This window comes from Penaeus vannamei, chromosome 16 (assembly GCF_042767895.1).
Source record: "Penaeus vannamei isolate JL-2024 chromosome 16, ASM4276789v1, whole genome shotgun sequence".
NCBI lineage: Eukaryota > Metazoa > Arthropoda > Malacostraca > Decapoda > Penaeidae > Penaeus > Penaeus vannamei.
Genome location: NC_091564.1, coordinates 42,279,008 through 42,301,507, shown reverse-complemented (window position 1 = coordinate 42,301,507; position 22,500 = coordinate 42,279,008). Strand labels below are relative to the sequence as shown.

The 22,500-nt window shown below is 37.0% G+C and overlaps 1 protein-coding gene across 10 annotated transcripts in view; it reads right to left on the bottom strand.

Annotated features, from left to right (window-relative positions):
• LOC113809116 (eukaryotic translation initiation factor 4E transporter) overlaps positions 1–22,500 on the bottom strand; it is a 38,368-nt gene that overhangs the window by 14,098 nt on the left and 1,770 nt on the right. For 2 of the 10 annotated variants that reach the window (XM_027360606.2, XM_027360604.2), the window contains exons 2-22: positions 21,351–21,577; positions 20,956–21,192; positions 19,670–20,028; positions 19,333–19,494; positions 18,937–19,049; positions 18,580–18,795; positions 18,250–18,417; positions 15,655–15,888; positions 10,832–10,965; positions 6,124–6,201; positions 5,750–5,849; positions 5,108–5,388; positions 4,594–4,780; positions 4,128–4,300; positions 3,821–3,950; positions 3,397–3,548; positions 3,037–3,123; positions 2,310–2,431; positions 1,643–1,749; positions 915–1,157; positions 585–767 (exon numbers count right to left, since the gene is read on the bottom strand). In XM_027360606.2, coding sequence (XP_027216407.1) covers positions 585–767; positions 915–1,157; positions 1,643–1,749; positions 2,310–2,431; positions 3,037–3,123; positions 3,397–3,548; positions 3,821–3,950; positions 4,128–4,300; positions 4,594–4,780; positions 5,108–5,388; positions 5,750–5,849; positions 6,124–6,201; positions 10,832–10,965; positions 15,655–15,888; positions 18,250–18,417; positions 18,580–18,795; positions 18,937–19,049; positions 19,333–19,494; positions 19,670–20,028; positions 20,956–21,192; positions 21,351–21,577 — 3,693 coding nt within the window. The remainder of the gene's footprint in view (positions 1–584; positions 768–914; positions 1,158–1,642; positions 1,750–2,309; positions 2,432–3,036; positions 3,124–3,396; positions 3,549–3,820; positions 3,951–4,127; positions 4,301–4,593; positions 4,781–5,107; positions 5,389–5,749; positions 5,850–6,123; positions 6,202–10,831; positions 10,966–15,654; positions 15,889–18,249; positions 18,418–18,579; positions 18,796–18,936; positions 19,050–19,332; positions 19,495–19,669; positions 20,029–20,955; positions 21,193–21,350; positions 21,578–22,500) is intronic. The other 8 variants (XM_070131497.1, XM_070131495.1, XM_027360609.2 and 5 more) reach the window with 7 other exon arrangements.

The window sequence follows — 22,500 nt, the reverse complement described above, 5'->3', positions numbered from 1 at the left end:
CAACAAGTTTTGTTTAAAATATTATTCAAAATATTGACACTACCGACAAATTTAATACTATAAACACGGTGAAATAACATGTAATTGTGCAAACTTTTTCTTTTCAATGAAAATATTTATCCCAAGCTATCAAGAATAAAACAAGTCCAAGTCTCTTTTGATATATATGAAAGTTTGGTCCAACAAGAACCTACTGGCAATATCCTACCACCCTAGCACATTTCTTTTGATTCTATCCTTTACTTTTTCACCCTTTCTGTCAGATATGACTATGATAACACAATATGAAATTACAGGAGCAGCCGCAGTTATACCCAAAGGACCACTTTCCATTCACAGGTTGACTAAAATTAACTAATGTTAAGAAAATTAAACACTGCTAACAGATATACTGAACTTATGTAACTTGCATAGTAAATTATCAACTGAAAGTACTTGTTCTGCCTTATTAATTCTCCCTAAACAATAAATTTTCCAACAAAACTATATTACGGAAATCAATGATGCACTGATTAAGAACATGTGTTTCCGCAAATGTGTGTCTACAAGTGTGCCCACGTGTGTTTGGGGTGTCCTGGGGTTACCTGGTTTGTGGTGGTGCAAGGAGGTGGCAGGGGTGTTGTTATTGAGCAGGAGCTGGTGGAGGGGACCAGGGGGGTTGGCGTTGGTCAGTCTGTGGTGGGGGGGTCCCAGGTTACCTGCAGGGGGAGCCTGGCCTCTCATCAGCTGCTGTGTCAATACTGCCTGTGCTTGTGCTGCTTGCAGAGCTGGAACACCAACCAAATAAAATATTCTTTATTGTCTGTCAAATTATTTTACTCAAGGGGAAGGAAGTAAAAATTAGCAATATTACAAGAAATATAACAAAAGATCACATTAACACTTCCCAATAAAAAACACTGTAAAAGGATTACCTCTTATATTGTTAAGGTTTTGCTGATTTCCCCGAGACAGACCTAAGTTTGGCGGTTGCAAGGATGAAGAAGGATGTCGCTGGCTAGGAGGACCCATGTTATGTGGCGTCATGTTCATCATGCCTGGGCCACCACCTGCCATCATCATGGGCCCTTTCCCACTCATCATGGGACCACCAGGAGGCAGTGGAGAGGCACCACGACGCATATCACGTTTATTGTCAACCTTCCCTCGACCTAAAACTACAATAAACTAGTATCAGCAATCAGGTTGCTGGAAGAAAGATGTTGAGAAAATATCTGCCCACCAATCCCAATATGCAAACAACCTTCATTACTGCCAATAGTACATATTATGTAGCCAATTTGCTTAGAATTCATTACATCTACCTTTCTCTTTGTCAATACAATAGTTAAATCTCTCCCCAAATACATCAACATCACATGTCACAAAAAGTTACCAATAAGAACACTGATATTTCTAATCATAAAGTACTTCCCACATATTTATATATATATATTTTTTACCTTTGCTACCCACCCATATGACAATCTCTTCAAAAGTATCAATGTTTTTCTGTCCATCTAGACACCCATCTCCCGCATATGGTTAACCATCCAAGTAATTTTCTTGATTTTTGTCATTTTTCCTGCTTCCCAACTTTCCTCGCATGCACTTTTATACTATTCTAATTTTCAGACCACACTTTTAGCTTGTTTTGATCTACCTTGTTGCTGTTGCAGAGGATTCTGAAGTTGCATAGCTGCATTACGTTTCTCCATCTGGTCACGGTTCTTTTCCGAGTCTTTCAGGAGATCTCCAACAATACTAGGACTGGAGAAAAAGTAGTTGCTTCTTTAAACAAGTAAAAACTAGTTTCAAAGATGTTGTAAGCTTCAGCCTGCAATATACTTCTATCCTTACAATGATCTGTTTCCTTTAACCCAATGGTGGTGGGTTGAAGTCATGCCAAATTGAACCATGTGTCAGGTGCTAAAAGGAAGTCAGCCAATCAACAAAAAAACAAAGTGCAATAAGCATGTTTTCCTACTGTGTGATTTTGGCGAATATGATCTTTTGAAAAAATTAACAAGACAGACTAAGTCTACTTTGGAAGGCTCTCTCTTTTTTTATTGCAGACAGAAGCAAACAGATATTTAGCAGGCCCAATCACAGTGGCATAGATCTTTGGCACCTGACATATGACTCAGTATTTCATGGCAAGAAGTGATGGCATCAGGCATGTGAAGGCTAACCCTATCATGACAGGATTAGAATTTTCTGTGACGTAATATCTACGCGACAATATAACCTTTCTGGCTGGGTGTGTGCTGTGTACAGCTAGCCCACCCATTCACTTGATAGAGCAAGTTATGATGTGCATAGAAACACACCTTTCAGGTTTGTCAGATCGATCATGACGGTCACGGTCAGCTGTCATCTTCCTCATGACAGAGGTTGGAGTGAATGCTAGTGGTGACTGTGACTTAGCACCAGATTTAATAGGTGACCCATCCTGGAAATAAATCAAGAATCAATAGAAGGGAAAAAAGGAATTTAGCTATTTCATTATACTACCATCTCAAAGAGGAAATATATCAATCAGGGTACCAAACATAATTAGAAACAGACAATCCTGAAATGGATTTTCAAATTTTATTCCAAATCCTTTTGCATATTAATGTTCTCTAAAATTTCTTGGTAGTCCCTCTGTACTTTCCAATTTAATGTTGCTGCAGACCTATTTTTGACAAACATCTCAGGTTTATATTTTGAAAAAAATTGCATTGATAATGGTCGTAATAATGATGGTAGTGACAATTATGATATATATAAGGATTGCAAGAGCATAACAATAACAATATTGATATTAACTTTCATGGAACAGGCCCACAAGAAACTAATGAGTGCATTCCGATAAACTGCCTGTCGCCTAAAAGGGCCACATTCCAGAATGTAGGCACATATTCCTGAAAGGCACATATCAGTATACTTGCTGCCTTTTCCTACAACTTGGGACCATCTAAAATGCCAACTACCTTTTAGAGGTTGTGGAATACGATCAAACACACAGCAATGGAAGGCTACCTAAAACAAACTAAATATCAAGAATCCATTTACCTTAGAAGCAGCAGACATTGATCCAACTCCACTGGCTCCTACTGGGTTGGGAGATCGTGCCCTCTCAGCTTCACGTTTGCGGTGTTTCTGCAAGTTTTGCATTTCGAAATTATTAATGTCAACCTTGCAGTCTCTTCATCTCAATTCAATTACAACAATAAAAAATGGTTTCTCTTTCTATAAAAAGTCAATGATTCTTTAACCCTTATCACTACATCCACCAAGTTTGGCCTTCTGCCTTGTGCACAAGATCCCAGAACATTTCTTGATTTCCATTTAAAATGAACATTCATACTGTCTTCAGAATAAACATATTTTAAATATTAATTTATAACTTTCTCTTAAAAAGCTACAACGTACTTCTTTGGCTTTCTCCAATTCCTGTTTCAGAAGTGCTTTTTGCATGATGCTCTGTGTATATACAACAAGTTCCTGATGTGATGGAGGTCGGCGAGGGGCACCTCCAACATTGCTGACACTGAGGTTGTTCCCAAGAGATCCTCCAGTAAACACTAAAGAGAAAATGAAAAGTTGGTCATTTTATATAAACATGTAATTAAATGCCTGAGGACAAAAAGTAAATTTTCCAGTGTAAAATTGAAAAGGGAAACCTATCTAGAATTCTTAATGAGGACAGACTAACATGTAGCTTTAATCTTAATTCACTCATCTAAAAAGAGCTAGCAAACTTTAATTAGATAGTTACAACTAAAGTATTTCATTTGCCACTGACTAAAGCAAAATTCAGGCAAAATTCAGGCCCCGACCTGTAAACAGTACTCACTAAGTGGGGAAAGGCGAGACTGTTGCAGCATGTGAGGATTGAGCATGTTGGAAGCATCAGGGTTGGGGGAGGCTACTCGTGGTGACAATGATGTATTGCCACTTAGAGATAAGCCTCCACTTACCACTGCCTGTAAAATGGAAAAAAATCTCTTGAATAATTGTATTCATTCCTGTGTAACAGAGCTAAAGTGATGGATTTTTTTTTTATCCGAGTATTTTGAATGTCACTCCAGATTGACCATAAATAATATTACCAACTTCGACCCAGTTACACTCAAGCACACATCAATTTTCCTGTAGTTTACCTGAGGAGTTGGAGAGGGAGTGAGAGTGGCACGGTGGGGCATGATGGGTTGGGTCTGCTGTCCTTTAAGAAATTTCAAGACAGTAAAAATGGCATCTCTCTGGGTAGGCGTTACTGTTCCACTTGATAACTGATTCAGTAGTTGACCAGCTGTTACCTGTCCATTAGCTACCTCTGCATTGAGAGAAAAGGAGTATTAGACTTCGATAGTAAAAACATACCAGTTTGGAATCTTTTAAATATGTATTTCATCCTTTACATAATCATATATGTGCAACCAAAACTACAATTCTTAAAAATTCTTGCAATCTAACTAATATTTATTTACAGTACATACAAAGATGAAATTGTACTACTTAATTATCATAAACAATAAACACAGTATACAAAGCTGAAACCATCATATGAAATATAATGAATTCACTCAAGCATACAAGGAAGCATTCCTTTCAAACATGTGGACTTACTCTGCAACAGACTCTGCACATCTGGCCGCAGTAAAGCATCACGCAGAACCTGGTCCTGAGGCTGAGGTGAGGGGCTAACACTCATGCGCCCAAGACCTCCCATGAGCTGTTTGATTGGGTCAAGTTGTTGCTGCTGTTGCTGTTGCTGCTGCTGTTGTTGCTGCTGTTGCTGTTGCTGCTGAAGGGTCTAAAATTACAAATAAAATTTAACAAAACTAAAATTAATATTAGCTAACATATACATCACATTCTGCTACTAGAAAGAAAAGTAAACAACTATATGTAATCATTTACAGATATTGATTTTTCTTCTTTTTTTTTTTGGGGGGGGGAGAATTGACGAAATATCCTTTCCTCTATACCTTCATTATATATAAAAAGTCATGTTCATAATCACTTCATACTGCACAGATCCCCATTACAGAACATTTCAGACTAAATTCCGAATTTCTGCCATTTATTACAATTAAAATGTAAAATACCTGCTGCTATCAAACAAAAGACTTTCCTTTACCTGTTGCAGGAGCTGCTGTCTTTTCTGTTGTTGCTGTTGCTGCTGCTGCTGTTGCTGTTGCTGCTGTTGGGCTTGGAACAATTTCAAGATGACATCTTGAGTTGGTGGTCCCTGCCCTGGCATCTGTTGCATGCTAGGTGGTGGTTGCGTATGTGGTACCATGCTTGGAGGTGGCACACTCAGGTTAGGTACAGATAGTGGAGGCATATTCCTTGGTTGCTGATGTGGTGGTGGCTGACTCTGTTGCTGCCCAGGACTACCAGCATTACCCTTCATAAACACTGAAAGTATTTGCATTCAGTTATACGAAACCCTTACCCTTAAGCTTTGTACTCAAACTCCACTTAGTTCCCATATTCACATTCAGCTTTTAACAATTTAACATCCATACAGATTTACAATATACAAATATAAAAATATTGCAAAAAGTATAAAAAGAGGTTTGATTAAGAATGAATATCATTATAACACAGATGTGTTTAACTAGTCTCAACATTATCTTTGTCAGAAGCAACAAGTGAAGTTAAAACTGTATTTCTGATGATGATTTAATCAAAACTAGTTAAATTATTCTCTTGCTCTGTGAAGATCCTCATTCTCATTCATGCCTTTTCTACATTAGCCTCCCTCCACAACACTTACTAGCAATGAGATCATTTTCAGTAGGAGCGTTAGGTAGAGCTGGCTGTAGGGACATGGATGCTGGCTTGTCTCCACCTTCTTTCATTCCTCCATTCAATAACTGAAATCAAATTTTGGCAATCATAAAAAATTCTGACACGTTTCTTCTATAATGTGATTCTGTTTTGAAGTAACTTCCCAACTACTTATAGCGGGATTATGGGTATGAAGAAGGAAAAATGCAAAAAGCAATAGTTTTAAGCAGAGAAATATCTATCACCAATACATACAAACTTATCTGTTTAAGCTTCCTGAACAGCAAAAGATGGAAGAACACAAAATCTAAAAAAATGATAAAATATAATGCTGGGCGACAGCCATGTTTGACCATTTACCTTCATCAACACATTTTCCTTGGAGTAATTCTTGTGCTCTCCTCTGCTGGAACCCTGAGTTGTAGTAACCTGTGAGAGCTGAGAGAACATTCATACATCACAGTATCTGGCAGAAGACCAGCGCAGCACAAGCAGACTAAGAATTTTAAAAGTATTTCTACCTTACAAGAATTTTATTTATAATTTCATGATCACAAGTTTTCAACATAAATAAATACATAAATAAACAAGTATACACATGTATAGGGTGTGTGTGTGTGGGTGGGTGTGTGTACAAGTGTGTACAAGTGTGTACAAGTGTGTACAAGTGTGTACAAGTGTGTACAATTGTGTACAATTGTGTACAAGTGTGTACAAGTGTGTACGAGTGTGTACAAGTGTGTACAAGTGTGTACAAGTGTGTACAAGTGTGTACAAGTGTGTACAAGTGTGTACAAGTGTGTACGAGTGTATAAATATGTATAAGTAGGTATAAGTATGTAGGTATAAGTATGTATGTATAAGTATATATAAGTATATATAAGTATATATAAGTATATATAAGTATGTATGTATGTATAAGTATATATAAGTACATAAAAGTATGTATAATTAAGTATAAGTTTATACAAATATATGTATATGCATGCAAGTAAAACAATGAAGGGAAGAAAAAGAAGCAAAATAGTAAAAAGGTCTTTAACATATTCATGTTCTCTTGTCCTTCCCTTTGTTTTGGTTTTTTTACTTGCATTTTATTCAATATGAATCCTACACATATATATGTATATGGAACACACCCACATGATTTTAAAAATTGTGTGTGTGTGGGGGGGTGGGGTCATCAGTCAAGATAAATGAATGCTTCTTTTGCCAATTGCATACTTGGGTATGTAACTGGCAACTGCATACTTGGGTATGTAACTGGCAACTGCATACTTGGGTATGTAACTGGCAACTGCATACTTGGGTATGTAACTGGCAACTGCATACTTGGGTATGTAACTGGCAACTGCATACTTGGGTATGTAACTGGCAACTGCATACTTGGGTATGTAACTGGCAACTGCATACTTGGGTATGTAACTGGCAACTGCATACTTGGGTATGTAACTGGCAACTGCATACTTGGGTATGTAACTGGCAACTGCATACTTGGGTATGTAACTGGCAACTGCATACTTGGGTATGTAACTGGCAACTGCATACTTGGGTATGTAACTGGCAAAGTGTTCACATCATATGTTACCAATTCTCAAACTTCAAGGGTGGAGTGAACCTCCCTTTGCTACCCTTTACTAAACTTACTGAACCCTGCAGATCTCCGGAACCTAAGAGAAATAAGAAAAAATATCTGCTATGATACGATAGTTCTATGCAAGTATCAAGGTACCATTCTAACGCACAACAGGGAACACAGGTCTCCAGGCACGGCTGGTCTCGGCCTTGCTGCAGTCCAAGATCAGGAGGTGAATCCATTTGAGAAACCGTCTGTACGTGCCTTATAAAAACTGTCCTAGCTCTTGCAAGTGTGAGAGTTCATGATACAATACAGAGCAAGTGATTATTTACTTGTATGTATGTAGGTAGGTTGGTTTGTATTGGTTTGTATGTAGGTATGTAGGTAGGTTTGTATGTATGTATGTATGTATGTATGTATGTATGTATGTATGTATGTATGTATGTATGTATGTATGTATGTATGTATGTATGTATGTATGTATGTATGTATGTATGTATGTATGTATGTATGTATGTATGTATGTATGTATGTATGTATGTATGTATGTAGGTAGGTAGGTAGGTAGGTAGGTTTGTAGGTAGGTAGATAGGTTTTTATGTATGTAGGTAGGTTTTTATGTATGTATGTATGTATGTATGTATGTATGTATGTATGTATGTATGTATGTATGTATGTATGTATGTATGTATGTAGGTAGGTAGGTAGGTTTGTAGGTATGTATGTAGGTAGGTTTGTAGGTATGTATGTAGGTAGGTTTGTAGGTATGTATGTAGGTAGGTTTGTAGGTATGTATGTAGGTAGGTTTGTAGGTATGTATGTAGGTAGGTTTGTAGGTATGTATGTAGGTAGGTTTGTAGGTATATATGTAGGTACGTTTGTAGGTATGTATGTAGGTAGGTTTGTAGGTATGTATGTAGGTAGGTTTGTAGGTATGTATGTATGTATGTATGTACGTAGGTAGGTAGGCAGGTTTGTACGTATGTATGTAGGTAGGTTTGTAGGTATGTATGTAGGTAGGTTTGTAGGTATGTAGGTAGGTTTGTAGGTTTGTAGGTAAGTAGGTAGGTTTGTAGGTAAGTAGGTAGGTTTGTAGGTAAGTAGGTAGGTTTGTAGGTAAGTAGGTAGGTTTGTAGGTAAGTAGGTAGGTTTGTAGGTAAGTAGGTAGGTTTGTAGGTAAGTAGGTAGGTTTGTAGGTAAGTAGGTAGGTTTGTAGGTAAGTAGGTAGGTTTGTAGGTAAGTAGGTAGGTTTGTATGTAAGAAGGTAGGTTTGTAGGTAAGTAGGTAGGTTTGTAGGTAAGTAGGTAGGTTTGTAGGTAAGTAGGTAGGTTTGTAGGTAAGTAGGTAGGTTTGTAGGTAAGTAGGTAGGTTTGTAGGTAAGTAGGTAGGTTTGTAGGTAAGTAGGTAGGTTTGTAGGTAAGTAGGTAGGTTTGTAGGTAAGTAGGTAGGTTTGTAGGTAAGTAGGTAGGTTTGTAGGTAAGTAGGTAGGTTTGTAGGTAAGTAGGTAGGTTTGTAGGTAAGTAGGTAGGTTTGTAGGTAAGTAGGTAGGTTTGTAGGTAAGTAGGTAGGTTTGTAGGTAAGTAGGTAGGATTGGAGGTAAATAAGTAGGTTTGTAGGTAAGTAGGTAGGTTTGTAGGTAGGTAGGTTTGTAGGTAGGTAGGTAGGTAGGTAGGTAGGTAGGTAGGTAGGTAGGTAGGTAGGTAGGTAGGTAGGTATGTAGGTAGGTAAGTAGGTAGGTGGGTAGGTAGGTAGGTAGGTGGGTTGGTTGGTGGGTGGGTTGGTGGGTTGTTAGGTTGTTAGATAGGTAGGTAGGTAGGTAGGTAGGTAGGTGGGTGGGTGGGTGGGTGGGTGGGTGGGTGGGTAGGTAGGTAGGTAGGTAGGTAGGTATGAACTTATGACTGATTTATCATGTAACAGGCAGTAATAAATTAGAAGATGGAAGTCCATAACTTTTCTATTTAATAGTCTAGCTACTTTAACAATCTTTCCATGTTAAGTAACTTACAAATTTAAGTACTCTAGGACATAATGAGCATGGTTGTCTTTATCCAAGGTGAGAAAAATTCCTGAACAAAACTTCCTTAACTGAATGTGTTTCATTAACTAGCTGGCATCCTACAGCATTCTAGGAAAAGACAACACAATAACTGGTAACCATGTTACAGTAAACATCCGAGCCAACCAGAACCAGAGAGAAAGAAATACTGAAGTACATCATGGGATCTTGGATAACTGGTAGATACCACCTTCCTGCCAAGAGAAAAGCTACCTCATCTATGTTACAAACAACAGTAACTACTCCCCATATCAATTTACTGCAGCACCCATGAGGATGTGATTTTACTGCTTTCATTATGCTGTACACTACCAATAACTGAAGGCCCATCCAAAACTACCGATTTCCCGAACACCAGTATCAGAAAATGATTATATCATCGGTAAACAGCTCTTTGGAATGACCATTTACAGTGACACCAAAGACAAAAAAAAAATAGGGTTTGCACCTGTCTTGAACTGCCCCTGCCATCCCTACCACAAAGCCACACCCCAAAAAAATACCTTGATCTTTGATAGGTTCCTTACAGACAGGTCACACACCTACAACACCAAGGACAGTGAAGTGAAAAGCCAAGTACAAAAATTTGACAAAGGATAATCCTTTTTTATATCAAACAGAGTTTATGCAGAATCCTCTGCTTTCAATTAATCTAATCTCAAATAAAACTTATCTTTATTGTGTAGGGTGGAATTCATAACATTTCCAGCATCATCATAATAACAGAAGGATGTGTGTGTAAATGTATTTAAGTACACGTACACTTTATTTTTCATAACTAGAAAATATACCAGATTACTTTTGAATATTTTAAATATTGAAAAACATAATTTAAGGTAGAAATACTTTTAGAGTCATTTCTACACTGCATAACATTGTCTTGTTTCTGTTACTAAGAAGAAAAAAATAACAAAAATTATCAGAAATAAAAGAACAACTTTGAAACTAGTTACCAACAAGCCAATGTACGCTAAGATGCTGTCCATACGTAACATACATTCAACAGAAACAAATCCCAGAAATGCATTCAACTGCATGCCAAAATAAATCTACATTACAATGAAATTCATCTGAGGAATAATGGCCATAAGAACTACTAGAGAGGAAAGTATTTGCAATTAAGAATCTCATAGTATGCAATAATTACAGATGGCTATAGCTGGCATACAAATTCCTAAAAATACAACCTACTTTTGGTGTGAACTACAGGACAGTACCTTAAAGTAGCAAACATTTAGCGATATCCAATTACCCTCTTTCGAAAAAGAAAAGCATACAAAGGACTCAAATATTCGAGAGCAGATGTATGATCTATTCCATATCAACTACATAATTACATTACTCTATTACCAGAAATACTCTATTGTGCATGCTTTACCTACAAGGCCCAAAAAAAGGCTTGAGATGACATCTACAAAATGTAAAATACTTACGAAGTCATTGAATGCAGTCATCTGATTTGCATTGTGATGGTTACGTCCCATCTGACTTGGATGATTTAGAGGCTGACGCATATTCCTTATTCCAGCTTCGACTTCCTCCAAGCTCTGTCCTTTACCATCCATCACTGTTAAGACACAAGAAATACTTTCCTTTTTTGTCCTTGCAAAAAGAATAATTATCTAAGCATTAACATTTAATTTTTTATTCACATAAATTGGTTAAAGCTCTACTAACAATATCAAAATAAAATGAGTCAGCATAACAGAAAATTATAGGTATCTAAAAGAAATTTCAAGTTACTTTAAAAATTACATGTTATACCCTATCCCACTATTAACCCCTACGATCCAGATGACATTACAGTCCCATCATGGGAAAATCTGAGTCAAGGGCTGGGTGACATAAGCATGTCATCATTGGACAAAGTGGACAAGGGCCAGGCGATGCAAACTTGCCTTCATGAGTGAAGGTCAAGGCGGTGGAAAAGACTTGCCACGTGTGCACAAACCTCTTGGAGTGTGATTTGACTCATTTAGCACTTAAAAGTGGGCTTTAGCATTAGTCCCATTGATAAATGAATATGGAACACTATTTCCATTCTGCGCACCATATTCCTGGCTGCTGTGACTGGTGTCGCAGGTTGTACAAAGCAAACCAAAAGACAAATATGGACATGGGAAAATGGCAAAAAAGTTTTTTAAGTTTACACAAAATAACTTTGCAAAGGGGAGGCACAGAGTCTTGTCACTGCACCCAGCCTACGCGCCACACGCCTGGGATGTTGGCTACTTATGTAAACCACTGCCAATATTTTCAGCACTGTGATTTCCGCGACACATTTGGATCCAATGGGTTAATTCTATCAACAACAAAAGCTATCCTTTATTACATTTCCAAAATGAAAACATATCAGAAATATACCCATACCCCAATCAGCCAAACATATAGTTTACATAAATAACTACCAGTGCTGTGTGTCTCCTAAATTAGAAAATAACTGAAGTTTAAGATACTGAACCTACACCTATCACAGACACTCTAGGTTTACATGTCCAGATATATCCGGTAATATACAAATATAACCAAAATTGTTTAACCCCAAAGAATAGTTTCCATGTATTGTCCAGTGTGTTTTTTGTGATTTTTGTTGGACACATAAGGCTCCTCATGTGCTCAGCCACCAAGGATATAATTTGTAGGCCCTACTGACAGCACTTGATGTTCTCATCCTTTGACTGACAGATTTTTTTTTTTTTTTTTAAGCCAGTAATATTGATCCTGATAACATCACTGACATCATGATCATAATGTTATCAAAACAATAATAAACTATATATTCTTTTCCAAAAATCAAGGCAAGGGATAAACAGGTATGATAGCTTGGATAACAAATTAACTCTTTGGTGACTAAGCATTTGAGGAGCCACCTCCAAACTAATACAGTTAATAAACAAAAATTACAGTGGACACATGATATGAATGTCAAGCCAACTGCGGTCAATAGGTTATATATACACATATATCATAAAGATCCATATAAAGATCCACCCCCTCTTATTTTTCAATTATCACACATAACTGAAAGGTGCAGCTATAATGAAAAATGGCACGTGGAAACTTGAAAACAACTTCTTTTGATTATTATAATTGAACATTGTATCATCACTCTAGAATCTATCATGGTTAAGTTCATAACACGAACAGCAAGTGACTTCTGGGATATTTTAAGTATTTTGAACAAGGTACATTTATTCTGAAATAAATTCCTTTGGATTTCAAATAAGTTACTATTAGAATGATTTAATTTATTAAAATAATCTAAATCACTGAAGAGCAATCAAGTGATTTTTATCTATTCCAACTATATGTAAATTTCCCATTGATCTAAATCAAGTTAACTAAAAATATCAGACTTACATTTCCCAAACATGAAAGATGCTGATATTCAAGTAATTATCAGGCGCGGATCCAAGGCATGCGCCCCCCCCCTATTTTGTGGGTAATTTTTTTTTTATGTACCTCCCATATAAAAAATCTTGGATCTGCCCCTGTATACACAACAATTACCAGGGCATGATGATAAAGTTTCACACTGAAACACCCTAGAGAAAAAAATACAAACATTCTTTAAAAATTCTTTTGTGAGATAATCAGTAAACTAACAGTACATGTGTTATGTAAACCTAAAGTTATATAGCTAAGCATCTGCCAAGATTAACTTGTGTTTCCATAAACAATAACCCATATGATCCAGATGGTGTGCCCATCACATCGTGAAAAAATTTAGCTTGAGGGGCAGATGACATGGAAATGCTGTCAGGGGGACAATTTGGCTGTGGGCCGTAGTGACACAAATTTGCCCTTGAGAGCATATTGGCTGAAGGCCGGGAAGGCAGAAACGCCTCACCACAATTGCACAAAGCTTTCAGAGGGTGATTTACATCAATAAACGAGTGTAGAATGTATTGTCCATGAGCCATGACTGGAAGAGTGCCACCTCCAGAAAGGATGCTTTTTATATGCACAGGATCTTATTCCTGCAAGTTTGTATTAACCCATTAACAACAGGTGTCCCATATATGAGACACCCAAAAAAATAAACATTGCCGGGCGTCCCACCAGTGTGACGCTGTATCGGGACTCACGCTCCGAAACAGCAGCGGGCCATGGCCGGCGGGCGGACAGACTCCAGAGAAGCTCCGCCCGCCAACTTTGTAGCCGTCCGGAATACTTCATTTTTGGCTTCAAAATATACCAGCGTGAATGGGTTTAATAAAATTGAATATTATAAAAAGATAAATAAAAATGATACAAATAACAAAATGTTACTTTTTGTTGTTATTCTTACACTGAGTTATAGACTACCTAGAGAGACAATATGGAGCCTGTGCCAGGAAAACAGTCTATTACCATCTGGATAATGCAAATCAAATGACAAATACACTCAAAAATGGCAAAAAAAGCTCAAAGCACTTATGGAGAAAAAGAGAAACAATATTGCAAAGGGGATGCACAGAATCTTGTCAGAGTGTTCATGTGTGCCCGGCTTACAAACCACAATCTGTTGGGAGTGCCCGCTCACATAAGCCTAATGCCTGAAGTTTGGGCCACGTGATGGAAGCATCCGGATCCAATGGGTTAATAAAATCTAGTAAGCACACAGCACACACAAGTTGCTGTTTCAGGTATCAATACCTGGCCAGCATTAGAGGTAGAAGTTGGTCAGTTGCACAATATAACCTCAAATAGGCCTAAGCTCAATAGCAGTCTGTAGAAATAGCTTTCCAGATTAATGCTTCATTCTCTGATCTTTTTAACATTAGAGGTATAACATGCAAAAAATAAGCAGGATGTAACACTTACGTGTGTACATCTTTTTTAAATGCTTTTATCTGACTTTATTCTACTGAGTATTATTGGGTAAAAATTTATGTGCAATTCAATGTTTCCAATTAGGCAAACAATGAAATTGAGCATGTATAAAATATATTCAAATTATTCAAAAATGTACCTTCAAAACTGCAAATATTTGATTAAAGGATAACAACTTTACCACTCAGTTCTAATAATTGTCTGACTGCAAAAATTAATTTCAGAGTAAAAAAAAAAAAAATTGACAATTCATCAACTTGACTACATTACCAATCACACCCACCATATACATGATAATTCCATTCATATAATATTTATTCTCTCAACAAGCCCTGAATATCAGGTAACCGCCAACGGACCCAACACAAGGGACCCAGATTCAATAGTTTCAAATTTTCTAAATGGTAAATAATCAACTGTAAACATTTTCACTTGGAGTCAATTCAGTGAAGAGAATTCCTGATCAAGCTTGGGTTTTATTCAAGATTATCGTACAGGGGCACCCCATCCGTGAGCACATAGACCAAAAGACACGCTTTTGGAAATCAGCAGTGTGCAGTTTCAATCAACCCATTACTTATTCCACTGGGAACAAGTAAGGTTTGCTGTAGTTTTGTTTTGTTTTGTAAACTGTGTTTACTTATAAAAGGCTGAAGGCCGGGATGACCAGTATAACTTGTTTCGAGTGCACCAAGTTTTTTCTTGGAAGGTAATCAGACTTACAGGGTATATGGATTATTTCCATCAATAAACATGAGTGGAATGTACCATCCCTGAGTCATGACTGGAAGAGTGCCAACTCCAGGAAGGTCACTATTTCTATGCTCTGGATCTTATTCCTGCCTACCATGACTGGCAGTACAGGTTGTGTCATTTAAAATGACAAAGTGTTACTTATTGTTATTATCAATGCAATGAGTTAACTACCTAGAGAGATGCTGTAGAGTCTGGAATACAGTCTATTACCATCTGGATAAAGCAAATCAAATGACAAATATAAAGTTCTGTGCGTATCTACTGGCATAGCCTGAGGTTAGATAACAGACAATTCTAACTGACAAATGCATCCTTCTGGAACATAAAACAGTTATCTCCCAAAGTGGAAACAAAAGAATGAACAGCCTGGAATACTCTGACCTAGTAATGACAGGCCCTGTTAAATATGCAGCCCCATAAGGACATGTAAAATCAACTAAGGAAACAGAGTATTAAGACAGACAGAGCTGTTAGCAAATTTAATGAAAAACTGAACAAGCAAAAACAAAAACCCTCTCTCTCAACTATTATCTATCAACCACATATTAACATTCGTGACAAAATAAATGGAAACCATGCACGCACAACAAAACCAAACTCCAAACTAAGTGACAAAATACTCACAAATGAGTATTTTTAAGGTACATCATTAACAAAGCCTTCACATGTACACCAAACAACTCACTGAGATCCTTAATTGATGGTGGCTGCTGTGGCCCTTGTAAGCCTGGAGGAACTACAGGTAGAGGCGGCCCCATTGATTCTGGTCCACCCATTACCCCACTAGCTTGCTGCAGGAGGTCCACTATGGAGTTGCCACCAGTCTTGTCGGCCGGGGATATCGGCGCAAAGAAGCGGTTCGAGTCGAGGCCTGCCGTGGGCGAGGGGATCACAATGTTTGGTTCGCTACCCGTGATTTCTGCAGAAGCAGGTCTATTGGTTAGGATAATACATCAAAGGACCAATTTGTACACAGTTAAACTGGGATCCTTTGGTATCTGATGCAGTATTAGTAAAAATGCAAGAAAAAGTCTTTTGAGTGACTGAAACCACTGTTAGTAAAATCCATAACAATTACTTTACCTCCAAATACAAACATACTGTAGATTACATATAACTATTTTCTAAATTCTAGCCAAAGAAAAACTGGATTCTTTTGTATCTTGATATTATTACATTTCACTTGAAGTACAACTTTTTAAAAACAATAAAAAAATTATATATAGACACTGCATAAGTAAATAATAAAGTTGTAAATACCACTAAAATAAACTATTGTGGACATTCACTAATAAGACAAATTCTAAATAAAAAAAGCCCAGGTTTCTTCCCAGACTTTTTAATACTGATCATATACTTATTCAGTGTCTACCAAAGATCAAATGAGCCTTTCTTATTGATAATATACTGTTTAGATTAATTTCTTTTCTTGTTCCTATCTCTAGTTAAAGCAAGGAAACAGCTCAGTCAGACACCTGTGTTAATTCCATTAAAACTGTTCTTATTATGCTCTCTATCCCTATATAATGAATCTTAACTTGAGCAGGTGCCAAAAGACGCTATCAGTGACAGACAAAGAACTTTAGCATAATAAAGATCTTCCAACTCATGAAACAAACAAATAACAACTTCCTAACATCAAAATCTGATAAGGTTTAAGAATGCAGGAGTGAAGCAAAATAATGTGGGCATTTTCTTTTCTTTTAAAACTGATTAACTGAATGCTGAACAGGAGACAGTATCCACTACATATCTAACTTTTTATATTCAAAGAATCAACAACAAATGATGGGGGCTCCTTGCCTCAGTTACCCAAAAGAAAGAGTCCAGTGTGAGACGTATAGAAAAGTCAATTGCCTTGGAATCAGCTAGACCCTTATCTTAACCCTTTCCCGCTAGGTGGCATGTAGATACAAGCCATGGCTGGTGTGGTCCAAGTAAAGGGTGGCATCACATCACGTCCATTCCTACGTTGTTTGTTCATCAGACAGAGCTTATTTTTCTCTGATACTAGTGGCATCAATATAGAAGCTTGTAAGTGCCAAATGTTGCCAAAAAACTACCAAATGAGCTGGGCACTAATAGGGGAAACTGTCAATATATAGTCATAACCCCACATTAACAGCCCACAAGCCAAATTCTTAATAGGTTAATTAAAGTTATTAAATTATGATGGAAAGGAACCCCAACAGATAATTTTCCATGTCATCTGACATAATAAACAAACACTGGAAATTCCTTCAAAAAAATCTGATGACAGCAAGTGCTTGAGATTAGGCCAAGAAACAAGGAAGGGACACCAAACACATTACAATTTTCTTCTAGGAAATGTTTTGCATAGTTGCCATACCCTTTCAACATCATTGGCAGAACCTGAAATGGGAGGGTGGCTTTGAAACAAGAGATAAGGAGAAAATGACCAGAACCAATAGAACTATTCAAGCCATATCACCAAGACCTAATGCAAAAAGCACTGGTATGCAAGCTAGTAAATCCAGACCTTAAAAATTTATTTCTCTAAGTAATAAAATTCAAAATTCAAAAAGAATCCAGGGCTACTTCTAAAGCATGTCAACAAACTGACAAAATGAGTAAGAAGAAGGTTAGTGTTTGAAAACTTAGTAGAACAACTTTGTTTTGATACGAAAGGAGGTAAGCCTACCACAAGTTAAGCAAAGCACAATGTTACGTCGTCAAATCAATGCATGTACTAAATAAGGTTAATTCTTCAAAACATTAGATCATGCAAGGTTATGCATCAAATTATAAAACAAAACTATCTGTTTAATGATGGCAGAAAAAGTAAATAAGTAAATAAATAAATAAATAAATAAATAAATAAATAAATAAATAAATAATAACAATGACAATGACAATGAAATTGATAATGATAATAAAGGATTCAACTTACCTTCGCTAAAAATTACAATTCATTTTTAAATGCTAAGGTCTGCTGTAAGTAAACTTGGATGTACATCAAACTTGTACTAACTCAAAGTATTATTCTTTTGCCTGTATTCCTTTCTTTATATTGATTATAATGCCTTTGGGGAAGATTTTGGTAATATTGAAGAATCACACATTTCTGCATGTGTAAATAGATAAATTGACTAGATCAGTTCTTACAAGCTAAAGAATGTAAAACTTGATTTTTCTTCTATCAATAACTTTTCCACCGAGACTGAGATACATCCATGTTTTTGTAAGATGATAATTCTTCCATGTAGCTGGAAATAGGACTGCCTTGCTATCAAGAGAAGATAACAGACAATGAACATACCACTAAGAAGATTATTTAGATGGGGAGGAATATCAATTGAGGAACGCCGGGAATTCGAGGTAGAACCCAAGATAGGAGAATCTCTCTTCGAGAAGAACTGCTTCAGTCTTGACGAACCTCCACCTCCTCCACCAGCATTGTTGCTAGCCATAATGTCATCATGACCAGCTAAAATAGTAAACATTTTCATTAACACACACCAAACAACTCTCCAGTCACAACAGTGAATTCACATACATCCATAATTTTATCAAATAAAATAACAAAGGCATGATCTTCTCAAAAATCAATACAAACTATGTTCATAGACTGGAAAACCCATCAACTTACCAGGAAACCCAATAATGTCTCCGAGGAAATCATCGATGTTGAAACTGGGTGCATCCTCTTCGCCTGCTGGCTCTACAACAGTTGGCTGCATTCTTTGATGAGGCGCATCTTTTGAATGTTCGTCTTGATGATCCATTTGTTTTGAAGCTTTGTTGTTCATTCCTTCCTCAACAATGACAGGAGTGCTGCTACGCGATCCCTTTCGGCTTCCTCCTCCTGAGTGGGAATATATTATAGTTATAAATCATAGTCATGCTTTGTTGAAAGGTCATGTCACCAAATTTAAATTGATGTGAAACTAAACAAGCTGCCAAAATGTCAAAACAAAAAAAGATTTATAAAGTATACAATCCTCACCTTCTTTGTCCTTTTTCGAACGCCGGCGCTCCCGTTTGCTTTGAGGTTTGTTGGACTGATTTCCTTCCTCTGGGATATCATCAAAGCCAACCAGCTCAATGAATTCATTTTGGCTGGAAAAAATTGTGATTTAATTATAAAATATATCGGACCTTCCTTAATGAAGATTTTGAAACATTAGATGTGATGGTGACAATACTCATATCCGAATTACTAAGTGAAGTTTTTTAGACAAAGAAATAAAAAATCTTTGCAGCTGACACCTTTTTCAATCATTTGGAGTAGATAAGCAATTCAACTTGTCTTCATCCTTAACATACATCAACATCAACAAAAATCAGTAAAGAATTTTCTCGCAGCCAAAAATAAAATAAAATACCAATTTCATAACCATACCTAGTGGGCCCTCCAGTGAACCATTCCGGCTGTTCTTCTTCATCATTACGAGACATCCTACGACGATCCTGATTGCGACGATCCCTGTCTCGGTCTCTATCACGACGATCAGGACGTTTATCAGTTTCATCATCTTCAAAGAAACGGCGCCTGTTGTCGTACCTGGGAATATAACAGTATGACTTAATAAGTATTTGAAAACTATCAAAAATATTCTAACATAATAAACTCCTTGCCACCCCTTGAGTAAGTTACTTTCTTTACATGGAAGCCACATACCAAATTATATGCCAGAAGAAAAACAAAATCAAATCTAAGAAAATTCCTTCAATATTACCTGTCATCTCTATCAAATCGCTGATCTGGCTTCGCTCTCCAGTCTCTGGTATCACGACGTTGATCAATATCCCTGTCCCTTTCCCTGTCCCTATCCCGTTCTCGATCCAAGTCTCGGTCTCTCCTACCCATATCCCTGCGATCACCACCAACGGGAGCTTCCAGGTCATCTCGACGAGAAATTCGCCCTGAGCCTATCCTACGAGCTGGAATCTCCCTGTGCGACTCCCGTTGGGGATGTGTGCGTTCTGCAGGAGAGTCTGGACGATTGCTGGTAGATGAGCCTTGTTGCAGGCCATGACACCCTGTGCTGAAGCTTCGACGCTGAGGAGACAACACTACTCCATCTTGCTCCTCTTGCTGAAATGCAAATAGCAGGTCTTCAGTTTCAGTTCCACATTTCTCATCAACAAATCCTATGCTTGGGAATATCAGATTTTAGTTCAATAATCAATTATCCTATCAACGAAGGTTATACTTCCGTCACTGCCATATTACCTTTTGTATAAAAGGTTAGAGGATTCTACTGTTTTCTCAAATAACTGTACTCACAAAATAAATAAATAAATAAATAAATATATATATATATATATATATATATATATATATATATATATGTGAAATTATAATTAAAATCACATAAAACTAGATCTATGCATTATCAATTAGAGTTCTTATAGATAATTAATTATTACAGACTGACATTCTTGATATCATATAGCTATTGTACCTCTAGCAACTGGCACTCAAAATTCATCAAACTAGTTGACATGGTAATACTGCCAAGGGTGAAAAATTAATTTCTATTTCCAGTTCATTCTTTTTCTTACAAGCTAGATGTTGAGGGTTTTCTCTTCACCAACATTTTTTTCTGTTGTAATTTCATCAGAGGGAGTCACTGGTAGTAAGAGGTGGTTTTGAATCTATCATTACTGTCATAATGCATACTTTTCATATACAAGTTACTGTCTTTGTCAATTGTACATAAATCAAACAGACCATACAACCTTGAACTTCCTACTCCACTAGGTACATACTTCAAGGAATAAATTATGGTCGGATGTTGTGTATGTAATTACCAATATTTAACCTTTGCATCTTGTTAATCATAACACTGTCTGGAAACTCGTATCAAAATCACTAAAAGTGCATAAATATTAAATAATTTAGTCAATTTTCAAACTAAATTCCAATAAGCAAATAATACTACATTTTGAAATAATAACATCAATCTACACAACTCAAAAAAAAATTCAGTTTCTGGATCTGGTATAACCTCCCACTTACCTTCACTCTCTCTCGAGGGTCGCGGCTACGTTTCAGCTCGAGATCAGGCGGGCGATCGGGTCTATTATTAGTAGCTGCAGAGCCAGTGGAAGCTGTGCTGGACGGACGAGCCGCGTCATGCACTGCCCGAATCCATCTTTCTGGATCCCATCTTCCAGGAGATTTATTATAGGCAGGATCCAAGCAAGATGGCCATGCCATTGACAATGGGGCCACTTTAAGGTCAAGAAGTTCATCCTAAGAGAAGAAAAAGGATACATAAAAACATCTTTTCACAAGACACTTAAAATAGTTAATAGAAAGAAAAAAAAATTATAATACAAAGAATTCCTGATAATTTACTCACTACACCTACCAACCTTATTCATATCCTACCACATTACAACTATACTCACCCTGGAATACTGCCACTGAGGCAGGTTTTGTGGCGAAGAGGCTTTGGAAGGCGGTGCAGTCCCTCCCTGGGAGCCTCCGACACTCGAGGCTGTGGTGGACGTCGTGGCATCTCCCTCTTCTGGCTTTGAAGAAGGAGAGGAGGAATCCCGACCTCCACCAACACTACTTCCCTCTCCACCATCCTCGTGCTGCTGACTAGACATATCAGGACTTTCACCATTCGTCCCTGAAGGAAGAGATCAGCAACATGGTTAATTACAAATGAGCAAAAAGACAAATACATTCTAACATATAAAAAAGGAACAATAAGTTCTTGCCTCTGAGCATAATATCAGACTGCTACATTTTTTTTTCTGTGGAAAGTTGACATGACACCCTAATGTAAAGCAACATCAATATCATTCTATAGAAATGTGTTTTTCTAAAATACTGATGTCTATATTACATCCAAATTTGACTCAATGATATTCTTTGTTTAGTTTACAATATTGTATACATTTTCTTTTCTTCATGGAGCATATACACAAGTATAAAACTTTCATAAACAACATATCTAAAAGAACACTCATATCAAAACAAAACATCTAGAACTTGTATCATATAAGTAACTATGGTATTTGTTACCGAGAGCAATGCACCCTGCAGAGAAAATATCCCAAAACCAAGATGTCATGTGAATTGAGAAACCAAAATTTATCTTTTACTACCTTCTATATATTCCCTAGAAAGGAGGGCAAGTGCCCTTGTAACCCCCTTTATGATTACTTTCTGCCACCTTAAAAGAAAACAGACATAACAAACTCTTGCTGTGTGAGGGTGTTGCAGACTATGCCTCTGCACAGTGGTATGCAGCAGATATTTTTAATATTACTTGGTAAATATGAGGCCACAGCAGCTTTATCTGTGTCTTTAATGACTATTTCTTATGCTTTATCAGATGTTGGTGTCCATTTCCTTCTATCTCTGTGCATTCCTCTCGGTAACAATAATCACATCTTATCCATCTTGTAACTTAAAATTTTAACTTGAAAGGTTTAAATTTTCTGTAATCAATGTTAACCATTTCCTCCATTTTCATCAAATACAGGTTCAACAATTATTTATCAAAAAAGACATATAAACAATGTCACATGTTCAATCTATTTTCAA